General features: G+C 36.3%; 3 protein-coding genes across 7 annotated transcripts; 2 read left to right on the top strand and 1 right to left on the bottom strand.

Annotated features, from left to right (window-relative positions):
- Positions 1-157: 157 nt before the first annotated feature.
- On the bottom strand, positions 158-3,564 carry LOC132186391 (amino acid transporter AVT6C). The gene is made up of 5 exons (XM_059600347.2): positions 3,040-3,564; positions 2,147-2,299; positions 1,468-1,671; positions 906-1,371; positions 158-807 (listed from the first exon to the last, which is right to left on the bottom strand). The coding sequence occupies exons 1-5, from the start codon at positions 3,398-3,400 to the stop codon at positions 681-683; spliced, it is 1,311 nt and encodes a 436-aa protein (XP_059456330.2). The 5' UTR covers positions 3,401-3,564; the 3' UTR covers positions 158-680.
- Positions 3,565-4,791: 1,227 nt separating this feature from the next.
- Positions 4,792-9,220, top strand: LOC132188731 (alpha-soluble NSF attachment protein 2). The gene is made up of 9 exons (XM_059603263.2): positions 4,792-5,020; positions 5,825-5,874; positions 5,994-6,066; positions 6,500-6,579; positions 6,892-7,043; positions 7,830-7,989; positions 8,074-8,121; positions 8,425-8,505; positions 8,867-9,220. Exons 1-9 carry the CDS (start codon positions 4,876-4,878, stop codon positions 8,945-8,947), a joined length of 870 nt encoding a protein of 289 aa, XP_059459246.1. The 5' UTR covers positions 4,792-4,875; the 3' UTR covers positions 8,948-9,220.
- Positions 9,221-10,489: 1,269 nt separating this feature from the next.
- LOC132187205 (uncharacterized) lies at positions 10,490-15,213 on the top strand. Of its 5 annotated transcripts, none has more exons than XM_059601434.2 (3): positions 10,490-10,861; positions 11,563-13,360; positions 14,973-15,213. In XM_059601434.2, the coding sequence occupies exon 2, from the start codon at positions 11,670-11,672 to the stop codon at positions 13,350-13,352; it is 1,683 nt and encodes a 560-aa protein (XP_059457417.2). In that variant the 5' UTR covers positions 10,490-10,861; positions 11,563-11,669; the 3' UTR covers positions 13,353-13,360; positions 14,973-15,213. The 5 variants fall into 5 exon arrangements, with proteins under 5 accessions (XP_059457417.2, XP_059457415.2, XP_059457416.2 ...); XM_059601432.2 differs by having other exon boundaries at positions 14,957-15,213; XM_059601433.2 differs by having other exon boundaries at positions 14,950-15,213.
- Positions 15,214-15,979: the final 766 nt, after the last annotated feature.

Genomic DNA, 15,979 nt, shown 5'->3' with positions numbered 1-15,979 from the left:
TACCAGGCTATGGTCTAACAAGTACAGCATTGGGTAATGACCCGTTTACAAATACTGCTCCTGAGCTGGGCAATGGGCATATGGGGTTCCCATTGATAGTTTGTGCAAAAGTCAAGACAATCTAAGAACAAAAGATAACTTACAAAAAAAAAAAAAAAAAAGGAGAGAATGAGAGCAACATCTGCACGCTGGTTGCTCTGTTTTCATATTCGCATAATGTTCTATACAGAGAACAAGACACAACAAACAAAAATAATTTAAGGCGATACCAAGAATAAAATACCCTTAGTATGTACCTTTATTTTTTAATACATATATTCTCTAACATCCCCTCAAACTCACAATGAGATGGGGCGACGAGAAGCTTCGAGAGTTTGCCAAAAAAAAACACTAGAAGCACTCAATAGTGCGGGACTATGTGAAGAAATTTGCCAACTTCAAAGTAGAGGAGACAAAGGGGATTGAGATGGTGCCATGCTGATGTCAATGACGAGTAAAATGACAATCACTCTCAATATGTTTAGTTCGTTCACGAACGACTGAATTATGAGTAATCCAAACAGCACTCTTGTTGTCAAAAGATTTGAATCGACTTGCTGTTGGATTCTAAAAGACAACAAAATTTGAAGAAACACAAAAATACAAGCACCTCAAGAATACCCAAAATGATTGTGGGGGGACTATGACTTGTTTCCAAATAAAGTGTGTATATTGGAGAAAATGGCAATTGTGCTTGTTACTACAGCCAGGATTACCATTATTGCTGCCATAATCCTATCCCTTTCTGTTGATATACCATGAACATCCCTGTCATTGGAAAAAGTATGAAAGAATTATTAAGCTACCTTTTCTTAAGGGAGGCGGGAAGGGAAGAGTGAGACTCGTGAGAGAGAGAGAGAGAGTACCTGAGAGCAACAGCACCAGGGAAGATGAAGGCCAGGCAGACTGCAGAGGTTGATCCAAGGAACTGAAAAAAGTACCATATATTTGGTATGGCAATTGCAGCCAGGTAAGAGATGAGTAGCAGAACAAGGGTGAGGGATAGAAATCTTCTGGTGTCTGTGGCCAATAGGGGCTTCTTCTGGAAAAGGAACTCATCTATGTTGGCCCTCAATGAGAAGTTCAAAAGAGGAAACACCAACATGACATGTAGTGCATAGCTCAACCGTACAATGTCATTTAGTAACGAACCAATTGCTGAACCCGAATTCCGATCAAAATTGACAAGTATATCAGACGTGATGGAATCCCCAAACAAAAGGTACCCAAAGAGGCCAATGGAAAAGTATATGGCAGCACAAAGCACTAGTGATATTCGAACTGCTTTCATCATATCAGAAGGCTTACCAAGCTCGAACCCAATTGGGTGAACTGCATCGTTCATCGAAGGCTTTTTGTTAGAATTTTAGGAAAAATAAAGACAAAAAAAAAAACACTAAGAGCAAGGCTTTCAATTCTGTTCTTCACCATTGAAATGGAATGTGAAGGCTGTCACAATGACAGGAACTGCGGTGAAAAGGTCAAAGAAGGAGACTTGGTTGTCCAAGTGAGGTAGCAGTCTCGGGCTCTTTGCTTTCCCTTCCACGAGTGCAAGGATTGCCATCAAAGAACTTATGCCAACAAACACCAATGCAAGTAGAACCGATATTGCTGAACTGAACTTCAGCGATTCTGGAGCCAAAAAAATAAAACCAGTGTAAATGTGTGATAGAGAGTAAGAAAATATCAGCACATGCCTCGCCATGAGATATCAAGATTCATAATTCTTAATGTCTAATCACTTAGCAGTCTGCAAACCATTCATTAAACATAAATGTTTCAACCAAATTCCAATGATAAGTGCATTAGAATCTATAATGGTAACAAGCTAGCAATGTAACGACCCACAAAAAGTGTTAGCCGCGTACTCCAAATAACTAGTCAAGTTGTAATTAGAGCTCATTAGAATCATTTGTAAAGCCCATTAATACAAGACTTAGCTCTAAAGAACTCCTTTATAAATTATAATCTACCCACTTCATGTGAATATGGGATTATCCTTCGGGGGAGTAGCACAAGCTACATACTCAATTGTGCCTTGATAGCTAATATGTTTTCAACTAATGAATCTGTTGCAAAGTAGAAACGAAATTTGGAATTTACTCACCTACACGGCGTAACAGGACCAATGGAAGCAAAATGAAAGCAACGGTGACTAGGAGGGCGAATTCCCGCGAATTCCACCAGTGAATGCCAAACCATTTCTGCAAAATGCCCAAGTGCACTACTCCTTCAGGCTGATTTCCAGAGAGGACGTCCCCTACCAAAAAAAAAAACATACAAAAATACAAAAATACAAAAATGCTTTTTAGTCTTTAAAGGGTACGTTTTGTTTTGGAAAAAAGTGTTCACTTGGGACATAAAGTTTGTAGTTTTGTAAATGTTTTATGTTGGTACAAGGAAATGAAGGAATAAGTGATATCAAATATCAAATAACGCTTGATATCCAAAAATGCTAATCTTACATTGAGTAAGTAGATTAGGTAAACTATAAAAATGCTTATAAGTGATAAGTTCTTTAAGATTAAACTTTATATGTAATTTTTAAAAACTCAATTCATCATTTTGAAGGGACAGAGCAGATATTTGGATCGGTAGAAAGCTTGGAAGTCAACCAATCCATCAAAACATCCGGTGATACTAGGCCACAAAAATTCCACAGCAGTAATTTCAGAGCCAGTGAAGAAAAATGATTTTGATCGTCCCCAATCATTCACCTTAGAACGATCTGACCCTAACTGTTCTCAAAGAATCAAAGCTGAAACTTTGTTTTCTTCTTGATTCTTTCTCTGTAACTATTTACTGCCTAATTGGCTATATTTACAAGAAGCTGCTCTGTTTTGGCTTAAGCAACCAAAACAGAGTGCTTAATTAAGCTGCTCTGCTCTGATCAAGAGTGCTTAATTAACATACCACAGATCAATCATAAATCTATATATGCTTTAGCAAAACGTTAAAGACTGAAAACCCAGATCAAGCTTTACTAAACTCGATGCTTACCGATGATAATCAGGAACATGATCAAACACCCAAGATTAGTAATCATAACACAAACTTGTGTGGCCGTCGATCCCACCCGACCAAAAGATTCCTTCATTACACCGGCGTAGGTTGTTGCATCACCCGAGTGTGTAAACCTCACCAAGAACTCCACCGACACATCAGTCAACAAAGCAACAACCAGGATCAGCAAAAACGCAGGTATAACACCGAGGACCTTAAGCGTGGCCGGAATGGACATGATGCCGGCACCGATTATGCTCGTTGACACGTTGAACACCGCCCCACTTACCGATGCATGCCTCAGCGCAGGTTTGTGTTCCGGTAAGAGTGGCACGTTTAGTTTGGCTGCCGGAGACATGTCGGCGATTAGTTCTCCGACTTGCTAGGAAGAGTTCTGTCTGAGCTTCTTGTCTTCATGTCCATGATGAGGCATTCAGTACATAAACAGAGAAGTGGTGGTTGGTCCACGCAGTTTACCAAAATGCCATTGTTAAAGGTAGAACATGATTGGGTAAAAGGGAGGCTAAGATGGGAATCAGAGTTGATAACAAGACAGCTTGGAGTGGCTTGAATCATGTCGTGCGCTTGTGGAGGATGACGTATGATGACAAGACAAGTAGACAACCATGAAAAATGTGGAAAATAGACTCAGAAAATGTACGAAGACGAAATAGTGGGAGATGTGCATGTCTTCTTTTCTTTTTCCTGCTAGAAAACAAAGGTTGGGGACGTGTAGGCTCATGTATATCAAATTATAATAAATATTTATTCAATAAAATAATGATAAATCTTGGATAAAGATTCATAGAGATAGGGTTGTTGAAACATTATTTTATATTGTCGCAAAGAGAAATACAATTTGATTACAAGTTTGGTTGAAGTTGTCATATCACCTTTAAGAAATAGTTGTTAAATAAAAATATAATTTTTAATATTAATAGACAATTTAATAAGCTACAATTAGGGTTCTCTAAATTGTCATATGATAAATCATGAAATCATTTAATTGAAAATAAAGGTAAGAGGATCCCGAATTAGAAATGACAAAAACTTCATCTAACATATAATTTGCATGTAACCATGTCACAATTTCAAGGAAGCTACTAAATCAGAAAATTTGACTAAATAATTTAATTAGATTGACTAGCTTCTATGTGTTTGGCCTCCCGATTTTGTGGGCAAAACATGCATTTTTTATTAAAATAGTAATGTTATACACTATATTTTTATTCATTATTTATTTTAATAAGGCTTAGTGATATAAGGGTTAATTAATAGTACCGCATCAAGAAAGTAAGATAATAAAGCGTAGTTCATCATTTCTCTTAATAAAATTGTGGAAAAGTGTTTTTGACCAAAAAAAAAAAAAAAAAAAGGCAGTTTCAAAACGTTTAGAAAAATCTACATTTTCACACAAGCAAGATGGTGCATTTTTAAAAATACTCAATTGACCAAAACAACACTATTTTACCGATTTTACTAAATGCTTAATTATATTTTAAAAATTGCATATTTATTAACTGTGTTTTGAAATTGGTAAATCAAACGGGCTGTAATGCAATTTGGTGCGAAGTAGTTCCTAAACATTAGCTGGGTTTGGGCCCACTCCATCCATCTTTGCCGGCCCAAATATTAGGTTGCTTCCAGATGCAGATATTGGGTTGTGAGCGTGAATTAAACGGAACAAACCCAGTCCAATTATCGAGCCTTGTTTTTCTTTTCTTTTTTTTCTAGGAACGATAAAAGCTGACCTTGACAGCATCCAATTTCACGGTTGCTTAATAGAGTCTCCCTGTGTGATCTGCAACAGAGAAGAAAATTCTGAGTAATCAAATGGGGGATCAGATAGCTCGAGCAGAGGAGTTCGAGAAGAAAGCAGAGAAGAAGCTCAGCAGTTGGGGATTGTTCGGCTCCAAGTATGAAGACGCCGCCGATCTCTTCGACAAAGCTGCTAATTCCTTTAAGCTCGGCAAATCCTGTATTATTCTTCACTTCTACATATCTCTGATTGTTGTTTTTTTTTTTTAAAAAAAATAAAATTAATTTTCCGTTTGTTTCCCTGGGAAGAATCGGGAGGAAAGGGATAGAGATGGGAAGTTTTGATCTGTGTAACAAATGGATCGCATTAACCCTTAAATTTTATTATTGGCGACAATAATGACCCAATTTTGGAAAGTGATCATTGAGTTTTTTATATGATTTGGGGTCTGTTTGTTTCGGTTCGTGGTGGGAAGCTTGGGGTTTGGCTTTGAATTGGTGATTCTCGATTAATTGCATTAGGGTGGATCGGTGTGGATTTTAAATGATTTAAGTGGTAGATAAATTAGGTTTTTAGAATTTAGTTTGGAAATGATACTTGAAGACTGAATTGCAATTTGCTGTGAAGAATTTGAGAAATGTGATGAGATTTTCAAATTTTACCTAGTTTTGTGAGGATAGTTTTCTGAAAGCATATTCGATTAAAGGAAACAAAGTTTATTAATCCATACGGGTTTAATACGAGAAATGGCTCTTGAACCATTTTTCCAAATTAATTACTCGTAATATCTATATTGTTGTCTTTCGCTGATCTAAAAGATGTTTGCTTTATCTTGTCCTAGGGAAATTACCCCTGTGCAAAATGGTCCAAATTTTTCTAAAAAAAAAAAAAAGGAATCTCTGATCTTTGTGGTACTGTAGGGGTCATGTGAATCGAAGAATGAACTTGTTCTCTAGACTAAATTTTGTCAACATTGTGTGCCCATATTAAGAGTTGCCGATCTCTATGTATATGGTTTTTCAGGGGAGAAGGCTGGAGCAACATATATAAAGTTGGCAAACTGCCATTTAAAGGTAGGTACTTGGATTTTTGGGATTAAGCATTGTTACTTATTTTAATCTTTTAGTGCATCTATTCTTTTGACCAATTATTTCTTAATTGACAATATCGTCTCATACTATTGTGTTTATAGTTGGAAAGCAAACATGAAGCTGCCCAAGCTTATGTTGATGCTGCTCATTGCTATAAGAAAGCATCTGTGAATGGTATGTATGGTTTTGGCTTACATGCATGACGTTTCCTATAAACATGACTCCATGAAGTTTGAAAGTACCTAGGCCATCCTTTGGTTGGTCTCTCACACTAGTCAATTTAAATTGTCTGGCATGATCAAATTCCATGCTTTTAGCAATAGACCGTGCTAAAAAGATATAGTGAACAGATTGCATATATAAGATAGGTGCTTGAATTTATAAAGTATTTGTTTATGCAACTTCCCAAGAATAGCAGCCTTTTCCCCTATTGGCATTAACTGCACATATCACCTTTCTACTGCATGTAGGGCCGTATATGAATTGTAGAAGTAGTTGTCTGCCTATATTTATTTCCTATCTATTTGTATTATCTGCTAGTTTGTTTCTCTTTCAATTGAGTGGGATAAAACTTCTTTGTAACTAAAAAAAAAAAATCCTTATGCAGAGGCCATATCTTGCTTAGATCAGGCAGTAAATCTCTTCTGTGATATTGGAAGGCTCAGCATGGCTGCAAGATACTTCAAGGTAAATTTTTTACTCGGCTTTGTCAGAAATTTCTACTAATCCCTGCGTTTGAGATAATCATATAAAGTAATTTTTCTACTTGGTTTGTTATTTTGAGGTGTACTATTTTGGGTTTTACCACTATGCTGTTCCTTTTTATTTCTATTGCTTGTTGCAATAATCTCAAGCCTTCTAGAAATCAAGAAATTGATTATGGAGTGCTCTTGGTGTCTATGTTTTTGTGGAGTACATTTTTGAAATCATTGTAGTTTAATTACAAAAAAGAAAAGAAAAAAACAGTTGGTGAATTTGGATTTTTTTTTACCTGCATAGGAAATTGCTGAATTGTATGAGTCCGAACACAACATTGAGCAGGCTATTGTTTACTTTGAAAAGTCAGCTGACTTCTTCCAAAATGAAGAAGTAACTACTTCTGCCAATCAGTGCAAGCAGAAAGTCGCACAATTTGCTGCCCAACTAGAACAGTAAGGCTAGCAACTATTTGCAAATGTCTTACTCTTGACACAGTATATGGCTTCTGGTTATTGTAATTGGTTCTTCCAAAGGATTGTCTTGCACAGTTTGTATCTATCTCATCCTGCCTGTTTGTGTGCATGGAATTTTGTTGCTGCAAGTTGTTTGTTATGAGAAACATGTATAATCTCAGGTGGATATCTCAACATGATCCCAGAATTTCCACAACCTGATGCATCTTGAAATTGTACTCCTGTTATAACTTATTAGTATCTGCAGCTGAGATTTATTTGCTAGATGTATTTAATTACATTAAGTTGTATTTGCTCTTGTTTTTAAGCTAGTACAAGATGTTGAAAAAATATTATTATTATTACTATAAGATTCTATATATGCATATTTGGAAAGGCTTGGGTGAGGGCATGAACATTTGGAATGCTCCTAAGAACTTAACTTGAGAAACTTAGGTTGTCAATCAAATACTGTTGAGAATTGTGTTTTCATTTTGATAAGGCGGGCAATTAACTTGTCTTTTCAATATGTTTGATTTTCCTGTAATGGTTGTTAGTTTTTGCACAATTGTTTGGATACAGGTTCTAGTTTGGAAAAGATTATTATTAATTGTTGCATATGTCCTAGTTCACCTACACAAGTGCCCACTTACCCCAAATTCTGTGGTAAGAAAATGCAAAGTGTCAACAACAAAAGAAATCCCGATTGTGGAGCTATTTTAATAATTATGGAAGTGACATTTTCATTGATGGGGGCCTGAATAGCTGTTTGTGATATTTCTCCAGATATCCGAAGTCGATTGAGATTTATGAACAGATAGCACGACAGTCAATGAATAATAACTTGCTGAAGTATGGAGTTAAAGGACACCTTCTTAATGCTGGCATTTGCCAACTCTGCAAAGGTGATGTTGTGGCAATTAGCAACGCATTAGAGCGATATCAGGTCTGAATTTGGCCCTATTTCAGCATCTTAACATTCTACCTATTGAGTCATCTGACTATACTAATGTCACATTTGCTATTGCAGGAACTGGATCCAACTTTTTCTGGAACACGTGAATACAGATTCTTAGCAGTGAGTTTCAAACCTTTTATTATATTAATTTTGTAATATATTTTAAGGGCTCTTGTTTTGAATGGTTAACTATCTTCTATTTGGTTGGTTCTACAATTTGAATTGTTGTCGTCACCTTTTTATAGTATTGATTTTTTTCTTTCCTCATCTTTTAGCATTAATTATATTGCCTTTTAAACTAGAGCAACTTGCTATTTTTTAGCAGTGTATCTGCCTCCTTTATCATGGTGGCATTTTTAAAATAATTTCGTTGTTATCTTTATTCTCTGAATCTTGACAAAGAAGCTTATGTCTTTGTGCCAGGATATTGCTGCTGCAGTTGATGAGGAAGATGTTGTGAAGTTTACTGATGTAGTCAAGGAATTTGATAGCATGACTCCGCTGGTAAAAGTCTCTCCAGCACTGTTAGAAACTCATTTGAAATTTAGGATGTTGATCACATTCTAGGAACTTCTAAATTGGTTTTGTGAGAGTTTATCTGGAATAACATATTAAAATCAGGATAAAATTTTCTGTAATAAAATTTCCGGGCGGAGCAAAGGGGAATAACACAACACTAATTGAATAAACTACTTTGCGGCCATGGGAGTGATTCAACTACTCAACAGCTAACCCTTTTTTTAATTTGTTGTTACGATCTTGGCTAAAAAGTATTGCATTTGGTGCCGTACCCTAGATCTCAATCCAAGGAAAGAATTGTATTTGTTGCAATTTTCTGATGCTAATTGCATAAACTGATCTGTAGGATTCCTGGAAGACAACTCTTCTTTTAAGGGTGAAGGAAAAGCTGAAGGCCAAAGAACTGGAGGAAGATGATCTTACCTGAAATTTTTTAGCTTCGGTGGTTTTGCTTTTCGTTCTTGATGATTGCATTGTATTTTGTGCTTGTGTCCAGTTGCCCTTCCTCTACGATGGCTACCGATACTAAAATGTATTTGAATTGGGTGCTAAATCTGTGTAGGTATGCATGAGTTTGTAGTTCGAATCTGGCCTAGTTTTTCTACTGCTGGTTTTCATTAAAATTTTGTATGTTGGAAAAGAATGAGAACCCAAAATGGAGGATACAATCGATTTCATAAATTACAGGGCGATGATCATATATTTAGTCTGTTCCACAACCAAGATCTGTTTTAGCTTTCATTGATCATTACTTGTAAGCAGAAAACTATCTTTCGTCAATTATATTTCTGAGTAAAAGGAGCATGGACACGTTTTGAACAACAGAAAAGGTGGTTGTTTTCTCCAGCATATGTTTGTAAACGAAAATTTACAAGCAAAATCTAATAATAATACTAATTTTCCCTCAAAATCTCAAGTCTAACATCTAAAGATGGTGGTAAATTAGATTTCCACCAATCCTAAAAAAATTAACCCTTTTGGTTGCATTTAAATAAATAAATAAATAAAAAATCTAATATATGCTTCCTTTTTTTTTTTTTTTTAAGCAAGTGTGGTAAACATCCTTGTACCCGCTTTCTCGTTCCTAAATCTTTTTTTTTTTTTGTTTAATAAAATAAATCTACATAGGCCTACTAAAATGCATTTTCAATTCTATATCTGAAAATAGTTTATACAAAAAAAAAAAAAAAAAAAAAAACGACAAACGTAATTGTCAGTGGCGTAGATAAACTGGAAATGAAATAAAACCAATTCAAAAATGGAACTAATTAATTGCGACCATTTGTAAATTATGTATGTAAAAGTGAGAAACTATTTATTTCACAAAAAAAAAAAAAGAATGGGTTAGTTAGAGATGAAAGATAAAGAAAAAAAGTTAAACAGTACATACAATTTATGTTTCGAGAAATTAAACAAAAATCACGTGTTTATATATAATTTTTCCCCCCTATCATTTTTGGTTTAATTTTTAAATATTTTTAATGAAAATTTGATTTCTAAAATCGCAATTATCTATTTGGTAAAACCTTTAAAATCATAGTTTGTCTTTTAAAATTATACGCTTTTAAAAATGCACCAACTCACATGCGACATTTTCTATAATTTTGTTTAAGAATGCACTTTAGGATCAAATCCACCCTAAATAATTCGAGAAGTGTTAGGGAATCAAATAAATAAACCCAAAAAAAATTTCAAACTGACGTGACAGACAATGGAAAGAATTACATTTTTTTTAATTTGAAAACCCTTGTCACATCAATTTAAAATTTTTTCTGAGTTCATTTGTTTAGTTCCCTAGCCCTTCTCTTTTAAATTAAAAAAAAATACAATTCTTTTTTTTTTTGTCTGTCACTTATATCAGCCACGTCAATTTAAAAATTTTTCTGGATTGGCTCCCTAATACTTCCCAAATAACTCAGGTAAAACTCAATATTTTGTACACTAGGCAAGGTATCGTAGGATTGCTGATATACTCCATTCCACATGAAGCCAAAACGAAGGCATGCCATTTTGATCCCTTTCTCACTTTCACAATCCATGAAAAAACATGGTCATGGTTAACGAAACGCAGATGGTGAAAGTCGGTGTTGGCTCCACAGCCAAAACGATACCGTTTTAGATCTCTCTTTACAAGTCAGGCCACCTACCTCACCGCACTTTGGCATGTAAGGTCCTCGTTGACCCTTCCTTGTGCCTAAGAAGATTATCGTTTTGTTGTTCCAGGTTTCGCTAAATTTTGTCAAGTATGACAATTTGCGAGGTCTGAGTCTCAGAGAGGATTCAGTAAACAGGTTCTAATAAAGCTTCTTCAAGTCTCCTATGTTTCTCTATTATCCCGTAGGTATGTGTTGGCTTCGGTTCCTTTCATGTTTTTGAATTAAGTCTTTTTTGTCACTTTTTTTCGGGGGTATAAATTGGTTGACTAGTTTTGGTTGAAATATGCAAATAGAAAATTGCGGGTGTTTCTATTTTCCGTTGTTCTTGTGAAAATTCTGGATTAAAAGATTGTTCTTTTAGGATCAGTTTCTGGGTTTTGATTGTGTCCCAATTGCTTGTGTTTTTAGATACTGGATTTTGATCAGTAATAAAAGCTGAGCAAGTGGAGGTCTTATTCATTTTATATGAAATTTTTTATTCCCGGAATTTATATAATTTGGAAGCAAATTTGTTCTTGTTTTTGTTTTCGGAACAAACTCAAATGCAAATTTAGGATTCGGTTATGGGAAAAAAATTCAAAAGTTTTACCTTGGTTTTTTTCCGAGAAATCCATACTCGCTACAAACTCCAAACGCCCAAAACATCCTTAACTGCATGGGTTTTTGAAAACTTAGGATCCGACTTCAGGTTTTATATGTCAAACTATAGTTTTGGTTTGTGATTCTTGTTCTTTGGAAAGGTTCTTGGGCTTGTAGAGTCATCAATTACATACTTCCATTTTCTTTAACTTAATAGATTCCTTGCTTCTCGACTTCTGTCACAATATAACTTAAATGTGATGACTGAAAAATTCTTAAAATTTATTGTTTGGGATTCAATACTTAGGAGGAAACATTGACAATCAACAAATGGCTCTTCCTCCGGTGTCCATTGTGTTTTGATATTACAATTCCCATAGTGAGCAACAAGGCTAGATTGTGTTTTGATTGAGAATGAGTTCAACTGATAAGGGCAAGCACAAGGAAGAAGTTGAGGAATCTAATGGTGCTAAAGTGAACGGTCAAATTCCTTTTGACATATCAGCATCTCGAAGGACGCTACTAAGCGATGAAAACCCTCCAAGAAGGTATTCTGATACCTTAACTGCTCCTCATAGTAGAATAAGTCTCCTCAAGTTTGGCTCTGCATCTGCCAAATTCAAGCGCATAGCTGATGGGAGAGATGAGATTTCACGCTCTGTGGCTTCAAGTGGTCACCGTTTCCATGAACGCCTCAATGGGGTTTTTGGTCGGAAAATTGATTGGGGTTCTCTCATGAAAATGGGCAAAGAATGGATTAGAAACCCAATGAATATGGCTTTGTTTGCATGGATCACCTGCGTTGCTGTTTCAGGTGCCATTCTATTCTTTGTTATGACCGGAATGTTAAACAGTGCCCTACCCAAGAAGTCCAGGGATGTTTGGTTTGAAGTAAACAATCAAATTCTCAATGCATTGTTTACTCTTATGTGTTTGTACCAGCACCCACAACGATTCTACCACCTTGTACTTCTGTGCAGATGGAGACCAGACGACATTTCTAAACTTAGAAAGATTTACTGCAAGAATGGGACCTACAAGCCCCATGAATGGACACACATGATGGTTGTTGTTGTTCTCCTCCACATAAATTGCTTTGCTCAGTATGCGCTTTGTGGTCTAAACTTGGGGTACAAGAGATCTCAACGACCAGCCATAGGAGTTGGAATATGTATATCTGTTGCAATTGCTGCACCTGCTGTTGCTGGCTTATATACTATATATAGCCCCCTTGGTAGGGATTATGATTCTCACGTGGATGAGGAAGCACAGGTTCGGACCACCAGTGGTGATGGGTCGAATGGGTTGAGATCGAAATCATTACAGAAAAGATATTCTTTTGCTAAAAGAGGCCAACAGCAGATTGTTGAGAATAGACCACGATGGAGTGGGGGGATTCTTGATTTTTGGGATGATATCTCTCTAGCATATCTCTCACTTTTTTGTAGCTTTTGTGTATTTGGGTGGAATATGGAGAGACTTGGATTTGGCAATATGTATGTCCATATTGCGACTTTTCTTTTATTTTGTATGGCTCCTTTCTGGATATTCACCTTGGCTGCTGTGAATATTAACAATGAAGCTGTTAGGGAAGCTCTAGTTGTTACTGGGGTTATTCTGTGTGCCTTTGGTTTACTCTATGGTGGCTTTTGGAGGATCCAAATGAGAAAGAGATTCAATTTGCCTGCTTCTAACTTCTGTTGTGGTGAACCAGCAGCTGCTGACTGCACACTATGGCTATGCTGTTGTTGGTGTTCTCTTGCTCAGGAAGTGCGGACTGGAAATTCCTATGATATTGTGGAAAATGCATTATGCAGGAAACAAATGGACCATGGTGACCCATCACCGATCTCACCGTTGCCTCGTGAAGATGCAGTGGTTCAATCCATATCTGGCCCAAGTTCTCCATTGGGGAATGACACTAGCCCATCCAAGATTCTTACAACTAGTTCTTCTTCAAGTCCCAGTAGAGTTTCGAACGGATATTTTAGCCCAGATAGGCCACTTTCTACAGTGAAAGAAGAGTTTTTTGCAGGAGGTAGGAATGAAACTATGACCCCGCCATCTACATCGCCAGTACAAAGAGAACCCACTTAGCCCAATAGGTAAGGAAAAATATATTGTTATATTGTATATTGATCTGTCTGTGAAATTATGCTAAACTTTTCGTGTATTACATGGGCTTAGAGTGATTCGGATGCATCCATTTCTTTTTTTTTTTCTTTTTTTCTTTTTTTATAAGGTTGTTGAAGATATCTGTTTCTCAGTACCATCATTTTCCTTATGCTGACTGCAACTTGATTATGAAATTTTATTTGTACTTGGAAGGAGACAACCTTAAACCATTTTTTTTTTTTTTTTTGGCTAAGCATGAACATAAATATCTGTTTTCGATTGACCTTAACTGGTTTATTACATGAAAAAATATTAGACATACATCTTAGATGTTTTCAATAACTACAGTATGCTTTTGTTAACAATGAAGTTTATGTAAATGAGAAAGTAGTTAATACTGATGACCAAGAGTTACCAAAGAGCGCTGTTTATGTCAATTAAGGGAAGATAGAGTGTAGAGGATGCTGGCCTACAAAATTAAAGCAAGATGAATAAAGTGGAGAAGTGCTTCTCGGTTCTGTGCAATCATATATACCATTCATATAGGGAAGGATGATGGAAAGAGGTCCGGCAGAACGACCTCTGGTGATTAAGTCATAATGAGTTAAGGGCAAATTGTCTGAGTGAGGGTGTTAAAAAAAATTGTGTACCTGATGAAGGGTCCTACCCTACTTATATAGGTTGGTCCTTCCTGCCTTCCCTTACTAGGGTTTGGGGGTCTCCCACTCGAATTTAGTTAAGGGAATCAAATGTTGTTGAGGTTATGTAGTCGATGGTGTGAATATTCCCTTTTGCAAATATCAGGAAAATGGCTTGTCAAAAGTAGAAAGTAATGGCTTGTAAAGAGTGCGAAGAACAACTAGTGAAAAGAATTAACATTGTGTACTTTGAAGATATTGCTAGAATAAGGAGTGAGACCAAAACGGCTGAGTTGAAAAGGTGAGGGAGTGACTGAAGGTATAACCCTACGTAGAATGAAATTGCAAAACTGGATTGTATCATTAACTTGGAATTTTTGGCGCAAAGGATTGGTTCAAGTCTGTAATCTTGTGGTTGGGTAGCTGGGCAGGCCTTGGTTCAACTGAGGCACCTTTGAAATTTTAGGGAGAACTAGAACTAAGAACCAACGGGTAGCTCAATTGGTTAAGAATTACACATTATGAAGCGAATGTCACTAATTCAAATCTCCTTAGTTTCAAAATTTTAATTCTAGTTAATCTGATAGCTTGAGAAATAAAATCCTAGGCTGATTGTTCAGACCGAACATGGCACTACTTTGGTTTATTAAGTTCTCCATTTCTCACGTCTTACCCCTAAGTGCAAAGAAATTGCCTACCGCACTTGATGAGCACTTATGAAAGATATGATCTCTATTGTTCTCTGCTAAGGTTCCTGCAATGGAAACTAAATTTGAAACATCGCAGACAACTTCAAATCCATGACCTCTCTTCCCAAAACAGCACTTATCTGAGCTTATTTCATGCTGATGTAGTTAGTAGTTTGTTGAATGTCGTTGTTCTTATGTTTGTGTATCATGTGATTCATATTCTAATATGTCTATCAGCTAATCTGATTATAGACAATAGACATATTGGCATACAGTGTATTCACTCAAGCAAAAGAGCGTTGCTGCTGTGCTATGAATAGAAACTCTTTTGGAAAGATTGCCGCTTCTTGTTTGATACTTCATGTCGTCATCAATAAAAGACATTTCACATCAACTGCTCCTCCGACTCAATTATATACTTCATGTCGTCATCAATAAAAGACATTTCTATCAGGTAATCTGATTATAGACAAAAGACATATTGGCATACAGTGTATTCAACCGCTTCTTGTTTTGATAATTTTTCCTTTTTTTTTTTTTTTTTTTTTTTAAAATGGTGGTAATGGAGTAGTTACTATGTCGCTATAATTGACATGGTAGGGCTTGCTAGTTCCTTTTTTCTTTTTCTTTTTTCTCTAAAAAAAAAAAAAAATAGAGAGAGAGATTACAAGGGGATCTTTTCCACTGTCGTTTGATTGAAGAGACAAGGGGAGAAAATTGGGAAGCAGTGTGCTTTTGCAAGCTGATGTGCTCGATGATTGGCACTCTGAAAATTTTAACAGCTGTCCATCTTTGGAGAAGGTGGAGCTGGTGGTGGATATCTTCTATGATAAGAGCAAAAGTCCAATAAGAAAAGAGCCAAGTGAGATGAAGACAAGGTCTCCTTAAACAAATTAATGAGAGAATGGGGGAGCCTCTAGAAACTGCATATTTTACTTGCTTCTCCAGCATTAACATGTAGAGGAGGAAGGCTACTAGTAACAGCCGAGACAATATGACTATTGAAATCACTGAGGACAGCTGCAGCTACAGCAAAATTGTGCCTACACACTGGCGTCATTATCATGGCCAAATTTTTCAAGCTGTCAAAAAACGTTTGCAGCGAGGTCTATGGTAAAGAGCACTATGAGCCAAAAGTTGTGATTGACTGAATCCTACCGACCAAACAAAAGTCCTATAAAGCCAAGATCTCTACTGGTTAGTGAGGGTCAGGGTCCAACAGATGGCTACTACGTATATATATACCTCACCTTATTTGGTGGCCCATCTAAGGCTAGCATTC

The sequence above is a fragment of the Corylus avellana genome, chromosome 6 (assembly GCF_965113065.1).
Source record: "Corylus avellana chromosome 6, dhCorAvel1.hap1.2, whole genome shotgun sequence".
Classification (NCBI taxonomy): domain Eukaryota; kingdom Viridiplantae; phylum Streptophyta; class Magnoliopsida; order Fagales; family Betulaceae; genus Corylus; species Corylus avellana.
The sequence above is the reverse complement of the archived record's forward strand: the minus strand, read 5'-3'. Positions and strand labels throughout refer to the sequence as shown.